The sequence below is a fragment of the Cyprinus carpio genome, chromosome B15 (assembly GCF_018340385.1).
Source record: "Cyprinus carpio isolate SPL01 chromosome B15, ASM1834038v1, whole genome shotgun sequence".
NCBI lineage: Eukaryota > Metazoa > Chordata > Actinopteri > Cypriniformes > Cyprinidae > Cyprinus > Cyprinus carpio.
Window position 1 is genome coordinate 5,121,670 of NC_056611.1, and position 16,093 is coordinate 5,137,762.

Consider the following 16,093-nt stretch of genomic DNA (forward strand, 5'->3'; position numbering starts at 1 on the left):
ATAGTTCACCTAAAAATGAAAATCATTTACTCAGCGTCATGTCGTCACAAACCTGTATGACTTAGAAAAATAAATAATTAGAAAAAAGTGATAAAAATATATTTTTCTGTTTTCCACAAAAGAAAAGAAGCCGTACAGGTTTGGAACGACACGAGGGTGAGAGAATGATGCCGGTTTTCACTTTCACTATCCCTAAGCAATACACATTAGTGCAGGATTATGATGACATTTTAGCACAACAGTTACGAAGCTTCCCTGAATTGACTTTACAATGCATGGCCAAGATATTGTACTGGAATAAACAAATGCAGACTCAGGCTTTCAGTCTGTGCAATGAAACTATGAAGATTCATCTTGCAGAATTCTGTACTTTAAAAATACGAAGCATTGCATGTTTTAAAACTATTTTATTCTAAACAAAGAGTTAAATTAACATAAATTAATATGAAATTTGTGCCATCATTTTAACTGCACTAAACAATGGTTCTGCCCGTAACGTTTTATCAAAAGCTAGTGTACTTGTTTATGTGTCAATGAAGAGCCTGCTTGGGATGAAAAAAAGACAAGACAAAAGCATTAAACTTAGTAAAATACCTATATTTCAAATCAAGATGCAAGCTTTTTTTAAATTATGCAACAACATTGCCTTTTGTGTATTTAGGATAGTGGGAAAGTGTTTTTTATTTCATGTTTTTTAATAATTAAAAAGAAGAAAAAAAAATCCAAATCCATTTCTGTTTACTTAGATTTCTGTTGTTGACATATTTGTCATCATTAATGTTGGAGATTATATCTTGTATGCTATAGAATGTTAAAGGTACGTTGGTGTAGCTTTGTTTTGTTGCAGATTATATGCTATTTTGACATGATTTTAGGGTCACGTGATCATGTTATTTTTAAATTGGTGTGATTATTTGGTCATATGACTTGTATATTTTGATATGGCTTCTTATTTGGCATGGATTGTGTAAAACCTAGTCTTGTTTGGTTTTTAACGAACAAATGAAATAGTGTGAAAAGCGAGAGTTTATTACCTACTAAAAAAATTCTGAAGTAAAAGTACAGTCTTTTTTATTGTGAATAGAATCAGTACAGAAGTGTGTGTGTGTGTGTGTGTGTGTGTCACATTGTGGATGTATGGCTCTGGAGTCTGTTGCTTTGGTAAGTAAAATCCTTTAAATCTCGCTCGCTGTATTCTCTGGCTGTCTGAAGGATCAATACAGCATGTGTCCAGTCATAGCGAGCTCCTCCCTAATGGCCTCTTCATACAGCCAATAGTAAGTGACACCAATGATCCAATGATCGATCATGAAAACAGCGATTAGTCATGATCTGACTTTAAAAATTCAGTAACTCCACACATGCACTTCAAAAAGTGGACTGGTTTTACTTTTGTCATTAGTTATGATGTGATTGTTGGAATGGTTTACAGCATGTTCCAGTAAAAGCTCCAGTTGTTTGTGACACCAACACTTTAAAGGCTAAAGACATTTTTAGTTTCCCTAAAATGAAAATCCTGTCATTTGCTCACCCTCATGTCCTTTCTAACCTGTATGATTTGCTTTATTGTGTGAAAGACTGAAGAATAGGTTACCAGTGTTCTCCAAAACATCATCTTTTCCCTGTCATCGCAGACCTTCTTTACTTACAGATATGTTATAGACACATAAGGACAGATTACATGAACCTGAAATTTCCTGCCAAATCTAACCCAACCACTGAATTGGAAGAAAATATTATGCATATTACTAGCATATTGCGGTTTATTAGTAATTATAAAGCACATTTTAATACCTTATTCAGCATGAGCATATTTTAGATCCCCTAATCCTTAAACCCATACCCATTAGGAGCTTATTGAGACAAAATTCATAGTTAATAGTTAATAATGAAAATCGGTCCCCAAACTAAACTGTAGTTTGTTACTTTTGTAACAGGTCTGTAATAATGAATGTGAAAAACACAGTGAATGATGTCTGTGTGATTTGGGTCCTTATAATATAGAGCCGATTTCAGGTTTACTGCCCTTGTGGGGATAATAATTGATCCCCGCAATTTAGGTTAAAACTGTACATTTATTACACTATACTTTGTGTTATATCACTGTTATATCACGTTAAAACTGTTGTGTGAGTGTTTCTAACACAATGTCCGAGGTAGTGACAGCAAATTTAACATCTTTCTTTTTTTCTCTCTTTTGTAAAGCTGTAGAAATTGTACCATGGATTTTTCTTTTGCTATTGGAGCCAAAAATGATACTTGTTGTAGTTTCCTTTCGCCACAAATATGACAACTTCTCTGAACCTCGGAAATGTAAAAAAGGTTTCTGTGACTTTCATCACACCAGTGTTGATTTAGAGATTCAGTCACCCTGGCCACAATTGTGTTTTTATGAATTGCACCTTTTGGAGGTTGAGTAATAATTAGTGCTGTCCAACAATTAATTGCGATTAATCGCATCCCAAATAAAAGTTTTTGTTTACATAATTTACATGTGTGTACTGTGTAACTATCAGCACTATCATTGTCAAATGATTTCAAATTTCTTAAATGTTAATTAAAATAAATATCGGCTATCGGCCCCCCTGCTTTCCAAGATAAACCAATATCGGTCGACCACTAATGTATATATTTAAAAAAAAAATGTTTATAAATGATATATATTTATATATATAATATCGGTCGACCACTAATGTATATATTTAAAAAAAAATGTTTATAAATTATATATATTTATATATATAATATCGGTCGACCACTAATGTATATATTTAAAAAAAAAAATTTATAAATTATATATATTTATATATATAATTTATAAACATTTTTTTTTTAATATATACATTAGTGGTCGACCGATATTGGTTTATCTTGGAAAGCAGGGGGGCCGATAGCCGATATTTATTTTAATTAACATTTAAGAAATTTGAAATCATTTGACAATGGATTAAGCAGAAAAACTAAAAACAAGAAGAAAAACTTATCGGCCGATGCCGATATTTGAAAAATGCCGATATATAGGCCTTGACAATATATTGGTTGACCACGAATATACATGCATGTGTTTGTATTTATATGTACATAATAAATATACACAGCACACACACACATATATTATGCAAACAAAACTTTTATTTTGGATGCGATTAATCGCGATTAATCGTTTGACGGCTCTAATAATAATCTTTCTTTTGCATGGTCGACCCAACCCCTGCTTATGACTGGTTTTGCTTTTTCAAGATACTTTAGATGTTTTATCAGTTTCAGTGTAATGTTTGGGTATTGTGTGTTTTTTGGAGGTCTCGCTCGCATCACCGAAGGTCTCGCAGTCGCAGCAGAGATCGAGATCGTGGTCAGCGCCGAACCCGAGACCGAGAGAGAGACCGGACACGGGACAGAGCTAAAGACAAAGAGACGGACAAAGCCAAAGACAAAGACAAAGAAAAACAAAGGTAATACTTTCTTTTTGTGACATTTCAGTTTCTAGTTTTCTAGTTTTCTCTAGCACGCACACACACTCCCAGACTGCACCGAGCCATCAATACACCCGTCTCACGTCTCATGTGTACGAAATCTTATAGTCTGGATTCAGCTGAGAGTTCAGCTCAATCGTGTGGTAGGCCTCATCCATCCAGTCTGATATCTGCCCTTCAAACTCAGTGTATACACCGTCCCGCAGGGCGTCTAATGCGTTTGCTTCTCTCTCCCCGTCTTGATTTATGCCCCAGTGTAATATGCGTGAGCAAGAGCTAACTGCATTTCCATCCAGCTCTCAAACCCTTCCTCGACTCCTGAGAGAAAAAACCTTCTCCGTTCCACTTGCAGTGACAGCAGTCGGGCAAAACTAGCTTACGACACGGAAACACCAGTAATTATGCACAATCTGTTCAAGATGTTGTTGATCTGTACAGATTTCTGACGTTCTGATGTTTGGACGGGTCTGGAAATGTTTCCAAATAAAGATATACATCTGACTAAGAGACGGCAGTAATTATTACACGTAGCATTCATCATTAGGTGTAATAATTAGTGGGGCCTGTGAAGCTGCTGTCCGTGAGCGTTGATTGGCTGTGAAGTAAGCCTCTAATGAGAGCAGAGTCACATGTCCATAAACAACCTCTAGAGAGAAATGGACTGCTTGCACAACTATTTCCGTGTTCTACTTAATTACAGCATTAATTGCATCTACACACAGACAGTTACACATGAGAACGTATTATTATTATTATTACTTCATTTTAGGGCTGTCCGTTGTTTAAAACAATGAATTACAATCTCTGTGTTAACAGAAATCATATTAAACCTACTGAAATGTGGCTGTAAATATGTGTTCTTTTCCAAATGTGCGTAATTTAGGACACACTTTAGTTTGGGGACCGATTTTCATTATTAACATAGTATTACAGTAACTATTACTTTTGCCTCGGTAAACTTGCTGCTTATTAATAGTTAGTATAAATGAATGAATGTATAAATAATAGATAGTAAGTTAGTTATTGTGTAATAATTATATCATGTTTTGAACCAAGAGTTTGGTTATGTTGCCCACCCTTAAATTTACCAGTGTTTCAGTGTTAAATAAGGCCACCACATGAGTTTTGAACAATCATACATCATTTTAAGCTTAAGAAGAGAAAAAAATAATATCTTTGGGGAAAAAAAAAATCCTTATTTACTCACACTCATGATATCTAAACCTGTTTGACTGACTTTAACCCTCACGTTGTGTTACAGTCATTTTGACCTGGAGAGGATTTTCTTTTCCTGAAAATACAAGTTAATGCTATTGCGAAAACTTACTGACTTTGCTCACTCAGGGTATAATATCTTTTTGGATTTTTTTTTTACCCCCACCATTTTACACTTGTGGTGTTTCTGGTCAGAATGACTGGCCTGCAAATGCTATATTATGCTATATTATCACCAAATATTGGATTACATTTTTGGATTACAATTGTTTTTTTTTTTTCAATTAGGACAGGATTTGTAGGTCTCACTGATCTGAGCTTCTATTGGTCAAAAATGACCTTCCATTGAAAATGAATAGGGGAGTTTGGAAATAAGAGAAACATTTACTGTTCAGGATACATGCTCTCTTATGTACGTTTATGTACACAAACAAACTATACTGAGTATTGCAGGATTTCTTTCTTTTTCACAGAGATGAACTTTATCATCATAAGATTGAAGCTCAGATCAGTGAAGCCTACATTCATTCAGTTACAAAAATAAATTCAAAACCTGATGTTTTGAAGTTTCAAAAACTGAAAACAAGTTGACAAAAATATGAAATCAAATATTTGGTCATAATATAGCATTATGAGATTTATAAGCTATTTTTCTATATCAAGGTCAATTTTTAACGTAAACACTACAAGTGTGACTTTCTTCAATTTTGTGAAAAAAAATAAAAGCATTTCAAAACAAACTTGGCTAAATAAAGCACATTAGTGTGATAAACAGTGCAAATTTATTTTCATAAATTTTTGAATATTTGCGGATAATTTTGTCAATTTTTGACACTTTTTCACTCAAAAACTGAGGAGCATAAAATCAGATTAATGACGCCTGTGATCAGTCAGCTCCAAAAACAAACACAAATCCTGTCCTAATTGAAAGTAAACAATCTGACTGGTAATAATACAGCAGGACAAGAGATTTACAAGCATTTGTTTAAAGGCCAGTCATGTTTGACTGTGAACAGCAAAGGTGCTATAGGTTTTCAGAGCTACTTGCTTGTCGATTCCTCAGGTGATCTGGAAATGACTGGACGAGACACAATATAATTGAATTGAATAAAAGTGTTTCTAAGAAAGAACTAGTGATGAATGAGTGTAAACCGTAAACACAGAGTTTGATCCCCAGACACTGGCTGCTATTCTCTGTTAGTCTCTGTGTGTGTGTGTTGTGTATTTAGTTTCTCTGTGTCCTGAGGGAGTCAATAGATGTAATTGTGTCTGTAATTAGGGGATGTGGCTGGCATGACATTAACATAATGGAGGGACAAACACAAATGAGCAAACACAGGGGCCGTTATCTTAAACACTTTAAGACCCTCGGGACCGCTGCCTTAATCTGAGCTCCAGTCTCCAGTAACTCCATTCAAACTGATGTGTTTGTTAGCTCACACACCGCCCTGTACACCTTCACCACCGTCTCGACTTATGACTCATGTCAAAGTTGGTTTATTGTAATTTCTTTTATGGTATCTGGAGGGAACAGGGATTTGAAGCGGTGATAGGATGGTGTAGAAGCGGTCTGTGTTCTGTATGCAAACATATGCAACTCGACGCAGGTAGAAACCAGTAAGCAATAAAGTTAAAGAGGTGTAACACGCACTCATCTGGGCTCATCGAAGACCTACAAATATAGTTTTATTTTGTTTAAAGAGTGTGCATTTGTCTATATGTGAGAGTATCGACTTAAGAGTGAACCCCCGATGAATCAAGCATTAAATAAAGCGAAATGCATGGGATGTGTATTTGTGAGATTATTCTGGTTGGGGTATTTTGACAGGTTTCCGGGGTCACTGATAGGGTGCTGTGGTTGATTTCAAATCTACTGCCCTTTCCAGAAAATTACCAGTAAATGACCAATTTGAGATGTGTTAAATAGACGTCTTTGACCATTGTGTCATCTGACGTTCTCTTGAAGTCTCACATGTTTTAAGTACCAGGCATTGCTCGGGTCTTCTAGATGGTTCATAGACAGTCATAAGCCATATTTGGTATTATAGCTTTTATAATAGTTACCAAAGTAATAATCTTTCCACTACTGTTGATTCTGAAGTGTCTGAACTAGACGTTGGTCAGTGACACCAGAAAAGAAGACACAAGCTCCAGAAATTATTGCTGGATGTTGAATATGGACATGGATATAGTGAGTTGAATGGTTATGTTAGTTGTTTTATATTATTTTAATTAATTCTCTTTTTTTTTTTTATTTTGTTTAATTATCTTTTGATTTTATTGTTTGTTGAATTAGCCGTGAAATTATTTTATTTTAGATTGTTAAATTGATAAATATTCTGAATAAATTCTGTTCTGTTGATCAAAAAGTAAGAAAAAAAAGTATCATGGTTTTCACAAAAATATTAAGCATATTAAGGAGCACAGCAGCGTCTGGGGATCTTACCGGATGTCTTAATCTTAATCTTTCTGTTAGTTAAAAGCAAAATGCACTAACAATATTAACCCATATATGTAGATGAATGGATGAATCACGATAATGCTTAATGAGTCGTTTTTGCAGTTAGTCAAAATTGGCAAAATCCAGATAAATTCAGTTTGTCTGTGGATCCTGTCCCACAGAGTTTATGTCTAACTGTAATCACACACACCTGTCTGTAATTTCCCTGTAATTCTGAAGATCCTGATGAACTGCTCCGTGATGGATCAGAGTGTGATGAACTCTGCAGGACAGAACTGAATAGCTTCGGTTTACATTGACTAATCAGAATTCTTTTGTTTTGAGTGTCGTTATATGGTAACTTTAGTGCAAATTGGATGTTAGACCTGGGTGGAGTTTACATTTGAAGGAGAAAAAAAAGCATGAACTGAACTAAATTTGAAGACCTTGTTATTTTTTCCCTTAACTCAAAGATTGACAAAGACATAAAAATCTGTACAAATGCAATAGGATTCCATCACCTTCATTACAGTGCAATAGACACAGTAATGTGGTTGCTGCGTGTTCAGGATAGTTGCAAGGTTGCCAGGGACTTCTGAGAAGTTGTTGTTGCTAGGTGGTTTCTGTTGGGTTCTGGGTGGTTGCCAGAGTGTTTCTACGCAGTTGCTAAGGTATTCTAGTGCTTCTGATACTATGTAATTAAATAAAGCAAAACATTAAAGGCAAAAGGTGCTGGTTGTGTTTTTTTAACTACACACACGTGAAAGCGCATTAATAATTGTTTCCATAGAATAAGCCCACAACCTATTTTAGACATGGATTCAAATGGTTCAGAGAACAAAAACAAATGAAATGTTGGGTTTTCTGTCTGTAAAAGCACAGTTGGCCTGTTTTTTGGCACCGACAAAATAGTGAATCCAAGATTTGGTGATAATAAAGCATAACAAGAAACTCATAAGCTGTTTTTTTGTAGGCTGGTCATTTTTGACCAAGGACACCACAAAAGTGGGAGAAAAGTCCCAAAAAAGTAATCAAAGAAAAAAACAAAAAACAAGATATCCTGTGTGAGCCAAGTCAGTAAGTTTAAGTCCAGTATGATAACATTAACTAGCAGTTTCAGGAAAAAGAAAATCATTTCTGGGTCAAAATGATCAGAACGCAACGTGATGTTTTTGGGCTTGATTTAAGCAGAGAAATCTGTTGTGGAATGATGCCTTTTTAAATATTGTTTACGTTTGGCATACTTTTACTTACAGCAGATGATTGTGATTAAAATGAGCCTGGTTATTGGTCAGTAATGTATCCGCAGTATAGTGTGCAACTCTATTAATCAGTGCTGCTTAATTATGACAAAAATCATAACATATCCCTTGATATTGTAGTCATGATTATTAATGCTGATCAATAGAATTTACATAAACATACTTTTTCGTGTGGTCACTGCATGCCATTGTGCATACAAAATCAGAGAGCCATTTCATGATTATTGCTCAGTTTGATATCGCTTCTCTTAGTTACGTGAAAAACAACTTGCATTCAAATAGTGAGTAAATAATTTGCAATAAGTGAGCGAAGAATCCATATGCTGTATGTAGAAGGCTGCAGATGATCATAAAAAGCCGATAATCAATTTAATGACAGTAGTTTAAAGTTCTGAAAGTGTGAAAACAACATGACTAATGAGGATTATGAAAATATGATTATGCTAATGCAGCGTGTGTGTATGTGAACCACACATCCATCAATCACTCTTACAGTGTAGACGCTTAGGGACAGATGCACTTAAAACGCTCTACCCTGCTGCTTCCGGTTGGCTTTTCTTCTTGAATAGCCTTCTCTTTTTTTTTTGTTCCTGGGTTTTGTTGTGGTTTGTTAACCTGCTGTATGCACTCTGACACAGACACATTTGAAGAGCTTCATGAGTGATTTGAATCCACGCTGCAGATCGTGTGTGTGTGTGTGTGTGTGTGTGCGCGCGGATCAAAGGGGAAGCAGCGTGGCGGGGCGCTTACAGACCCACGTGTGGTGTTGTTTTCATGAAAGATTGATCAGACCTCTAGGATGACAGCAGGCTTCTCCACACCCAGCACAATGTGTTTTCATGCAAAATTAATTGAAAAAGACGAGACATTGTAAAGTGATCTTGTTGCCTTTTAAGGCAAAAGCAGTTATTGTGCTCTATGTGTATGTGTGTGTGTGTGTACCTACTCAATCATATTTTAATTTATTTGAGGATATTTTGTACCCAGATGTGAGCTAAATCTGACACAACCTCTTTTGGGGATGTCTTCATTTGTGGAAAATGGTATAATAATAAAGTAAATATGTTTTTTTATGTTTATTATTATCATTTTTTATCATTATTATTGTAAAAATGCAGAATGTTTTATATAGTAATCCTGTAAAAATGTTTGTAATTAATTTACATGAAAAGACTGCAAAAATGCTACAGAATGGGGGAAAAGTGATGCATTATCTTTCATATACAGTTTATCTACATTTCAAATAGGTTTTGTTTCTTTTTATTTTTGGTATCAGTAGTGTACAGTAGCATGTTTTTTTTTTTTTTTTTTTTTTTACATTTTCTGTAATTTACTTGATGAATTTAACAGTTGTTTTTTTTTTTTTTTTTTTTTTACAATGTAGAAATAGGATGAAGTTAAGTTCTCTTGGTTAATGAGTTTTAAGCCATTTCTTGAATGTTTTCTTATATATATGTATATATAATATATTAATCCAGCGATGATTAATCAATTAATCGTTAAATAATTTCACAAATTAATCAGAAGGTTTGAATGATTATTCAGCTTTTTCAGTTAGTTAAAATACTGAGTTATACATATTCTATATATACTGTACATATACACATAGAGCTGCTTTATAGCAGAGAATCAAGTTGCAATTCTAACCGAAAACAACACTGACACTGTTTTTTATGGTAAATACTGTAAAGCTGCTTGATTTAAAACAATTATATAAATAAATGTGATGTGACTAATCGCAGAGCTGGTACAGACATATCTACATCACTATGATCAGATGCTTTCTTGACTGCTGTTTTCCCACACTGTCATGTTTGTTTTGTGTTAGTTATTTAGAGGAAAGCGCACAGCATATATTTACATATACATCTAAATGCCACTCTCAGCAGCTTTGGGATGTTCGCTAACAGTAAAAACTAACATATCAAACTTCTTTTAAAGCGAAAAATGAAAAACTTTGATGTGAGTATATTGCGGTCTTTACACATGACAGGATTTTTTTGTTTGTAGTTCTGTAAATCTTTCCCACACTCTACTGGTTCACTTCATTTCTCAAGAGCTGAATTACAGTCTTGCGCTATAGTGCCACACTGGTCAAATCGCATTATTGCAGGCTCTTACATTAGATCATATAAGGTCAAATAACTATTTGGCAAACACAGTTTTCTGTGTTGTGAGATGTTAACTTGCAATGGCAAGAAAAAATAAAAATAAACTTGCAATTTTAAGAAGAAAAGCAGGACTTTTGAGAGAAAATTGCGAGAAAAAGACAATTGTGAGATAAAAAGTCACAATTACTTTTTTTTTAATTCTGAGGAAAAAAGAATTGTGCGATATAAACTTGCACTTCTAATAGAAAAAACTCGCCATAGCAAGAAAAAAAGCCAGAATTGTTTAGTTTTTTTTACATTTTGTGTCAGAAATAAAATTCCATATACGTGAAACTGAATGTTTCCAAAAAGAGGCCTCTTAAGCCCAAATTATTATTATTATTATTATTATTTTTTTGTACACGAGGGACAACGTACAGTGCGAGTAATGTGAATTTCTTCATCAGAAAAGTGCGTGCACCATCCAATTTTTGTAACTGTTCACATGCGCATTAAATTATTTTTGCAGTAATCAGTTGTTCCACAGGGTGGCAACACTGTCCCAGGCCCTTGTTTCACAGTAGAAAATGAAACTAAAGCAACGGAGCGACAACAACTAAATAGCGGAGACTGCAGCAACAACAGATGCTCACCTTGACAAGCGCTTGTGAGCGAGAGGTTATAAGATAGCCCAGCTTTGCTTTAAAAGAGTTCAAAAATATTTGTCATCGCCAGTCATAACTTAACGGGGAAAAATAGAACAGACACTGGACATGGATGAAGTTTTCTAGAGCGCATGTGTTGACCGCCTCGTTCGTGCATAACAACTAATGGAGTATACTTTGAAAGGCTACGCGTTCGACTGTACACATATGCTAGCTAACGCTTACAAAAAGTATACTTTGGGTTTTAAATGGCAACATAATTGCTGACTTGACTTATAATGCTGCCAACTTTTTAAAAAAGACCTCACATCTGAGTTTTGGTTGTTGTGTTAACAAAATCTTGGAATGCTTTTTAGTGTGTTTGATATGGGGATGGACATTAGCTGCCCCAGCTCTGTATGTGTGTGTAAGGACTGCTCTGGCCACCGCTAATCACAATGGAAACACCCCATGTGAGTGAAGGAAAGCTGGAACAATCCACTTACTGGCCTCTGTAATCTGGTTAAGCATTAGGAGGCAGTTAAAGCGCACACACATGCCTGGAGCCGCTGGGAGGACGGGCACACTTCGTCAAAGCTTTCCCAGCTTTTAACATGTTAAGCATTTTCTGATTATGTTCACAATTCTTGTTTTACTGCCTTGTGGGGGTTTATTAGTTTAGTTTAATCACAACCACAATCACAGTCACTCGCACACACAGATCCGGCCCTGGAGCGTGATGACGGTGCTCCGGCAAAACCAAATGAAATCCCACAATCCAATTAAAGTGATCTGCTCGTGCTGAGCTGTGCAGTCGCCATCCACAACAAACTCGTATCTAATCAGTAGAGCCTCGCTCCGGCCCACTTTTACAGCCGTTTCGTGGGGCCGCTCCTGATCGGCCTGTAATGCGTTTGCGTCCGTGGCTGCGCTGTTTTATGGTCCAGACAGACAGAGCGAGGACTGATTAGAGCCGGAACAGCTGCTTATGAGATCCCGACATGACAGACCTCTTTCTGGATTTAGGAGCATTATGGAAATGTGCTTGTCAACACATCCACTTCCCCGTTTAGATACAGCGTGTGGTGTTTTTAATCACTGTCCTCTCTCGTGATCTCTCGCTCTCTTCAGCAAACAGCTTTCAAAAGAGCGGAGCAAGACTTCAGATCAGTCTTATTTTAGGATCACTGCGATACACTTTATATTTTGAATTTATAGTTTTCTTTTCATTTTAGATTTAGTTATTTTAGTACAGTACTGACATTGATTTTTTAAATTCTCTTCTGCTCACCAAGACTGCATTAGTGAAAACACCAATTCTGTGAAATATTACAATTTTAAATAACTGTTTTCTGTGTGAGTATCTGTTAAAATGTCATTTATTTCTTTGATGCAAATTTTACCTATTTTTGAATTTTTCGGATCATCAGTCGTCAAAGCTCGGCAACTATTGGTCACAGACCACAGAAACCATATATTCTCGCAATCGTGTGTTGTATTCATGTTTCATCATTCTGCTTTTTATTCAGCTTAGCTACAGCGATAGCTGGATAGCTTTGTCCATAAAAGGGATTTCCTGGCACATCACAATTTATTACCTCTTTGAGTCTGTATTGAACTTTCTGTGCGAGAGTGCCCTCTGGCTTCGAGAATGAATGAAAACATACACTGCTTGAGAGTGTTTAGCACTCTGTAATGTTCACATCTCTTCATTTTGGATGCGAAGAAACATCAGGTCATGCAAAGACCTTCTTGACTCCTTGCATTTAAATCTAGAATATTATTCACTCTAGCCCTTGATTAAATCACACACATGCATGAAAACAGTGTGGGAGAGGAATTTAAATTTTTTTAATAGTGTGGTGGACACGTCCCCTGTATCCCCACGTATTCTACACCTATGCTTCCACTCATCATGTATTCATGTAATTTTAAGTCTTTATTTTGACGTAACAAAGGTGTTATATCTAAGTGTGTGAGTTACTTACTTTTTTAAATTAGTCTTCCCATTAACGTCATTATATTGTTCATTCGTGAATGCAGAATGCGCACAAACAAAAGAGGCAGGATTTATCGCATGAACTGATCACAGCCGAATATAACCAGTCATATCCAGTCATATCGAGATCGAGGCATTGCTCTGTTGGTTACAGTGTTTACTCCCTGTTACTTACTGTTTATATTTTACATTTTATATTGTATAATAGTACTATAGAATCAAGAAGTTGCCATCTAAAGTATAAATTTTAATGAAGTTATTTTTTTGTATAATTCAAGTTATTTATATCTAATTTAGTACAAATTAATTTTATTTCAGCAATGTTAGGCATGTGTTTTAATATCTTTAGATTAAATATTATGATGCATTTATCGGCTTTATATCAGCCACCCTTTTCTCCAAGATATCGGCAGCGGCCATCAAAAAATTTATCAAATTGATTGCAAGTCGACCACTAAATTTGACTTGTACTTCAGTTTGTAATCACATTGTCAAAAGTATTTCATTGCCCTCTGATGGCAGTGATGATGACTGAAGAGCTGACAGACCATCACATTGCTCACATCTGATCCAAACCTTTTTCTCAGCAATCGCAGAGCCACGTGTCACAGACGCCGATGTATTATCCACGATGGCTGTGTGTCATTATGCGTCTAATGGATTTCATTCGACTGAAGCTGTGTGTGGACGTGTGTATTCCAGTATTATGACAAGCACTTCATCAATACATACTCTAATGAAGAAGTGTGAAACATGAACCAGATCAGTCCACGATCAATGTATATCCTCAGCTGATAAAATAAGGGGAAAATAACTTGAACGGTATTATTTATGGGTATCAAACTAGCAATAACGTGACATTCATTCGTGTCTGTCAGATTTTCCTACTTTCCCTGCTCTTATTGTGAGGCGTTTGATTGAGATATTGAGATCTGGCTTTTATGTTATAGTTTTTATTTCCCTTATGCTGTTTAATCATGCACTCTGGTTCTCTTGTACTTTCCCTGTGCCGTTTCTCTACAGATAGACAGATTGTTGACATCACTCACGGTGTAAGAGCTTTGAAAGCGTACGAGTGTTTGAAAGCTGGTTAATTTGCAGCCGTACACATGGGCAGGGAAGTGTGTGGGTGCCATGTTTACCCTTCAGACCCAAATGAATCACGCTGATAAATTATGGACAAGAGATTGTTATGACTTCCACATCAGTCCATTTGCAATTTTCACCAAACTGCCCAGTGTAGACCTTCGAAAGGCTTATTAGAGGTGAAGTAGAAAAGCAGCGCACACTTTTAACGTGATTGTGTGTTTGGGGTGTGTTTTCATGTTTTCATTCAGTGTGATTACAGTGTTTCCTGCAGATTCTGTGAGACTGCCTCGCCACCCTTTTGACTCAAAAACAATATTTGATGATATTTATGATACTCCTGCTATAGTAACAAAGCAGCTCATTTTCAAACCTTTGGCAACATACAAAAAATAAGTGAATAAATATAATAATAACAATATCATTAAATTAAGTGAATGTTCTTCATGGTTTTTATTACCAGTAAATTTACATGACTTTCCTAGTTTGTGATTACATGGTTTTTAAATTATCTTTTATTTGCAAATAGCAATTGCTGCATAATAAATTATTTTAGAGCTTGATGAAATGTATATTCATTTGTAAAAAAAAAAAAAAAAAAAAAACGAAATAAATAAATTAGAAGAAGAAATTTAATGTAATTATTTTAAATGATTTTTTTTAATTAAAAAATAAAGTAATTTATTAATTATTATATATTTTTTATTATTATTTATTATTATTATTATTATTATTATTATTATTATTATTATTATTATTATTATTATTATTATTATTAATATTATTATTTATTTATTTTTTGGAATATATTGGTTGTCCAAGATCACAAAAGCCATGGTTCTTAAAATCAATTAATCGATCAATCAATCAATCAATCAATCGATCAATCAATCAATCAATCAATCAATCAATAATAATAATAAGAAATTTAAAGTATTTTAAATGATTTTTTAGATAAAAAAAAATAATAATAAAATTTAATTTATTAATTATTATTTTTATTTTTATTTATTTATTATTATTATTTTTTGTAACATATTGATTGTCCAAGATCACGAAAGCCATGGTTCTTAAATTAAATAAATAAATAAATAAAGAAGAAATTTAAAGTAATTATTTTAAATGTTTTTTAAATTAAAAAATTAAGTAATTTATTAATTATTTTTATTTATTTATTTTTATTATTATTATTATTATTATTGTAATATATTGGTTGTCTAAGATCACGAAAGCCATGGTTCTTAAAATTTATTAATTAATTAAATAATAATTGTGAAAGGGAAAATAATTCATTAAAACATTCAATTTCAGCTTAAATCTTAATTTTCATCTTATTTTGCTTATTTAAAACTGTTTAGTCTTATTTTAATTCATTTTAATCCGTTATGTGGTCCCCTGGTTGAGAACTACTGTTTAAGGAGGACTCCTTATGGTCCCTCATAAGAAAATGTTGTACATTTTAAAGTTAAATTAAGCAATCTGGTGCACTTTGAGATTAAATTTAAGAGTTCAGATCTCTATCAGAGACCAAACTGAACTGAACAGAGTAAAAACGTAATAAATAAAGTCTTTGCATTTACTTTTTTAGTTGTTATAGTGTCTCACATTACACTAACATTGTTGTTTTTAGGAAGCCAAACAATTTGCATACATATAAGACAGAAATATTACTATAGTAATGCAACTGCACTGTAAAATAAAAATTAATATTTAATAACTTTTCAGTTAAAACTGTGTCGCTGTGAGACAATGGATGTGTGTGAATGAGCACTGTGCCACTTCACTTTCAAACACAGAGTAACAGACTGTATACTTATTTAATTAAATCACAGCTGTTTGTGATTGGATAATTACACAAAGCCATATTGTAATTTCAATTTTATG

General features: G+C 34.3%; 1 protein-coding gene across 2 annotated transcripts in view; it reads left to right on the forward strand.

Moving 5' to 3' along the window:
• The window catches only part of LOC109061000 (serine/Arginine-related protein 53-like), a 131,729-nt gene that overhangs the window by 29,888 nt on the left and 85,748 nt on the right, over positions 1–16,093 (forward strand). For both annotated transcript variants that reach the window (XM_042738984.1, XM_042738985.1), the window contains exon 4: positions 3,300–3,452. In XM_042738984.1, the coding sequence (XP_042594918.1) occupies positions 3,300–3,452 (153 nt within the window). The remainder of the gene's footprint in view (positions 1–3,299; positions 3,453–16,093) is intronic.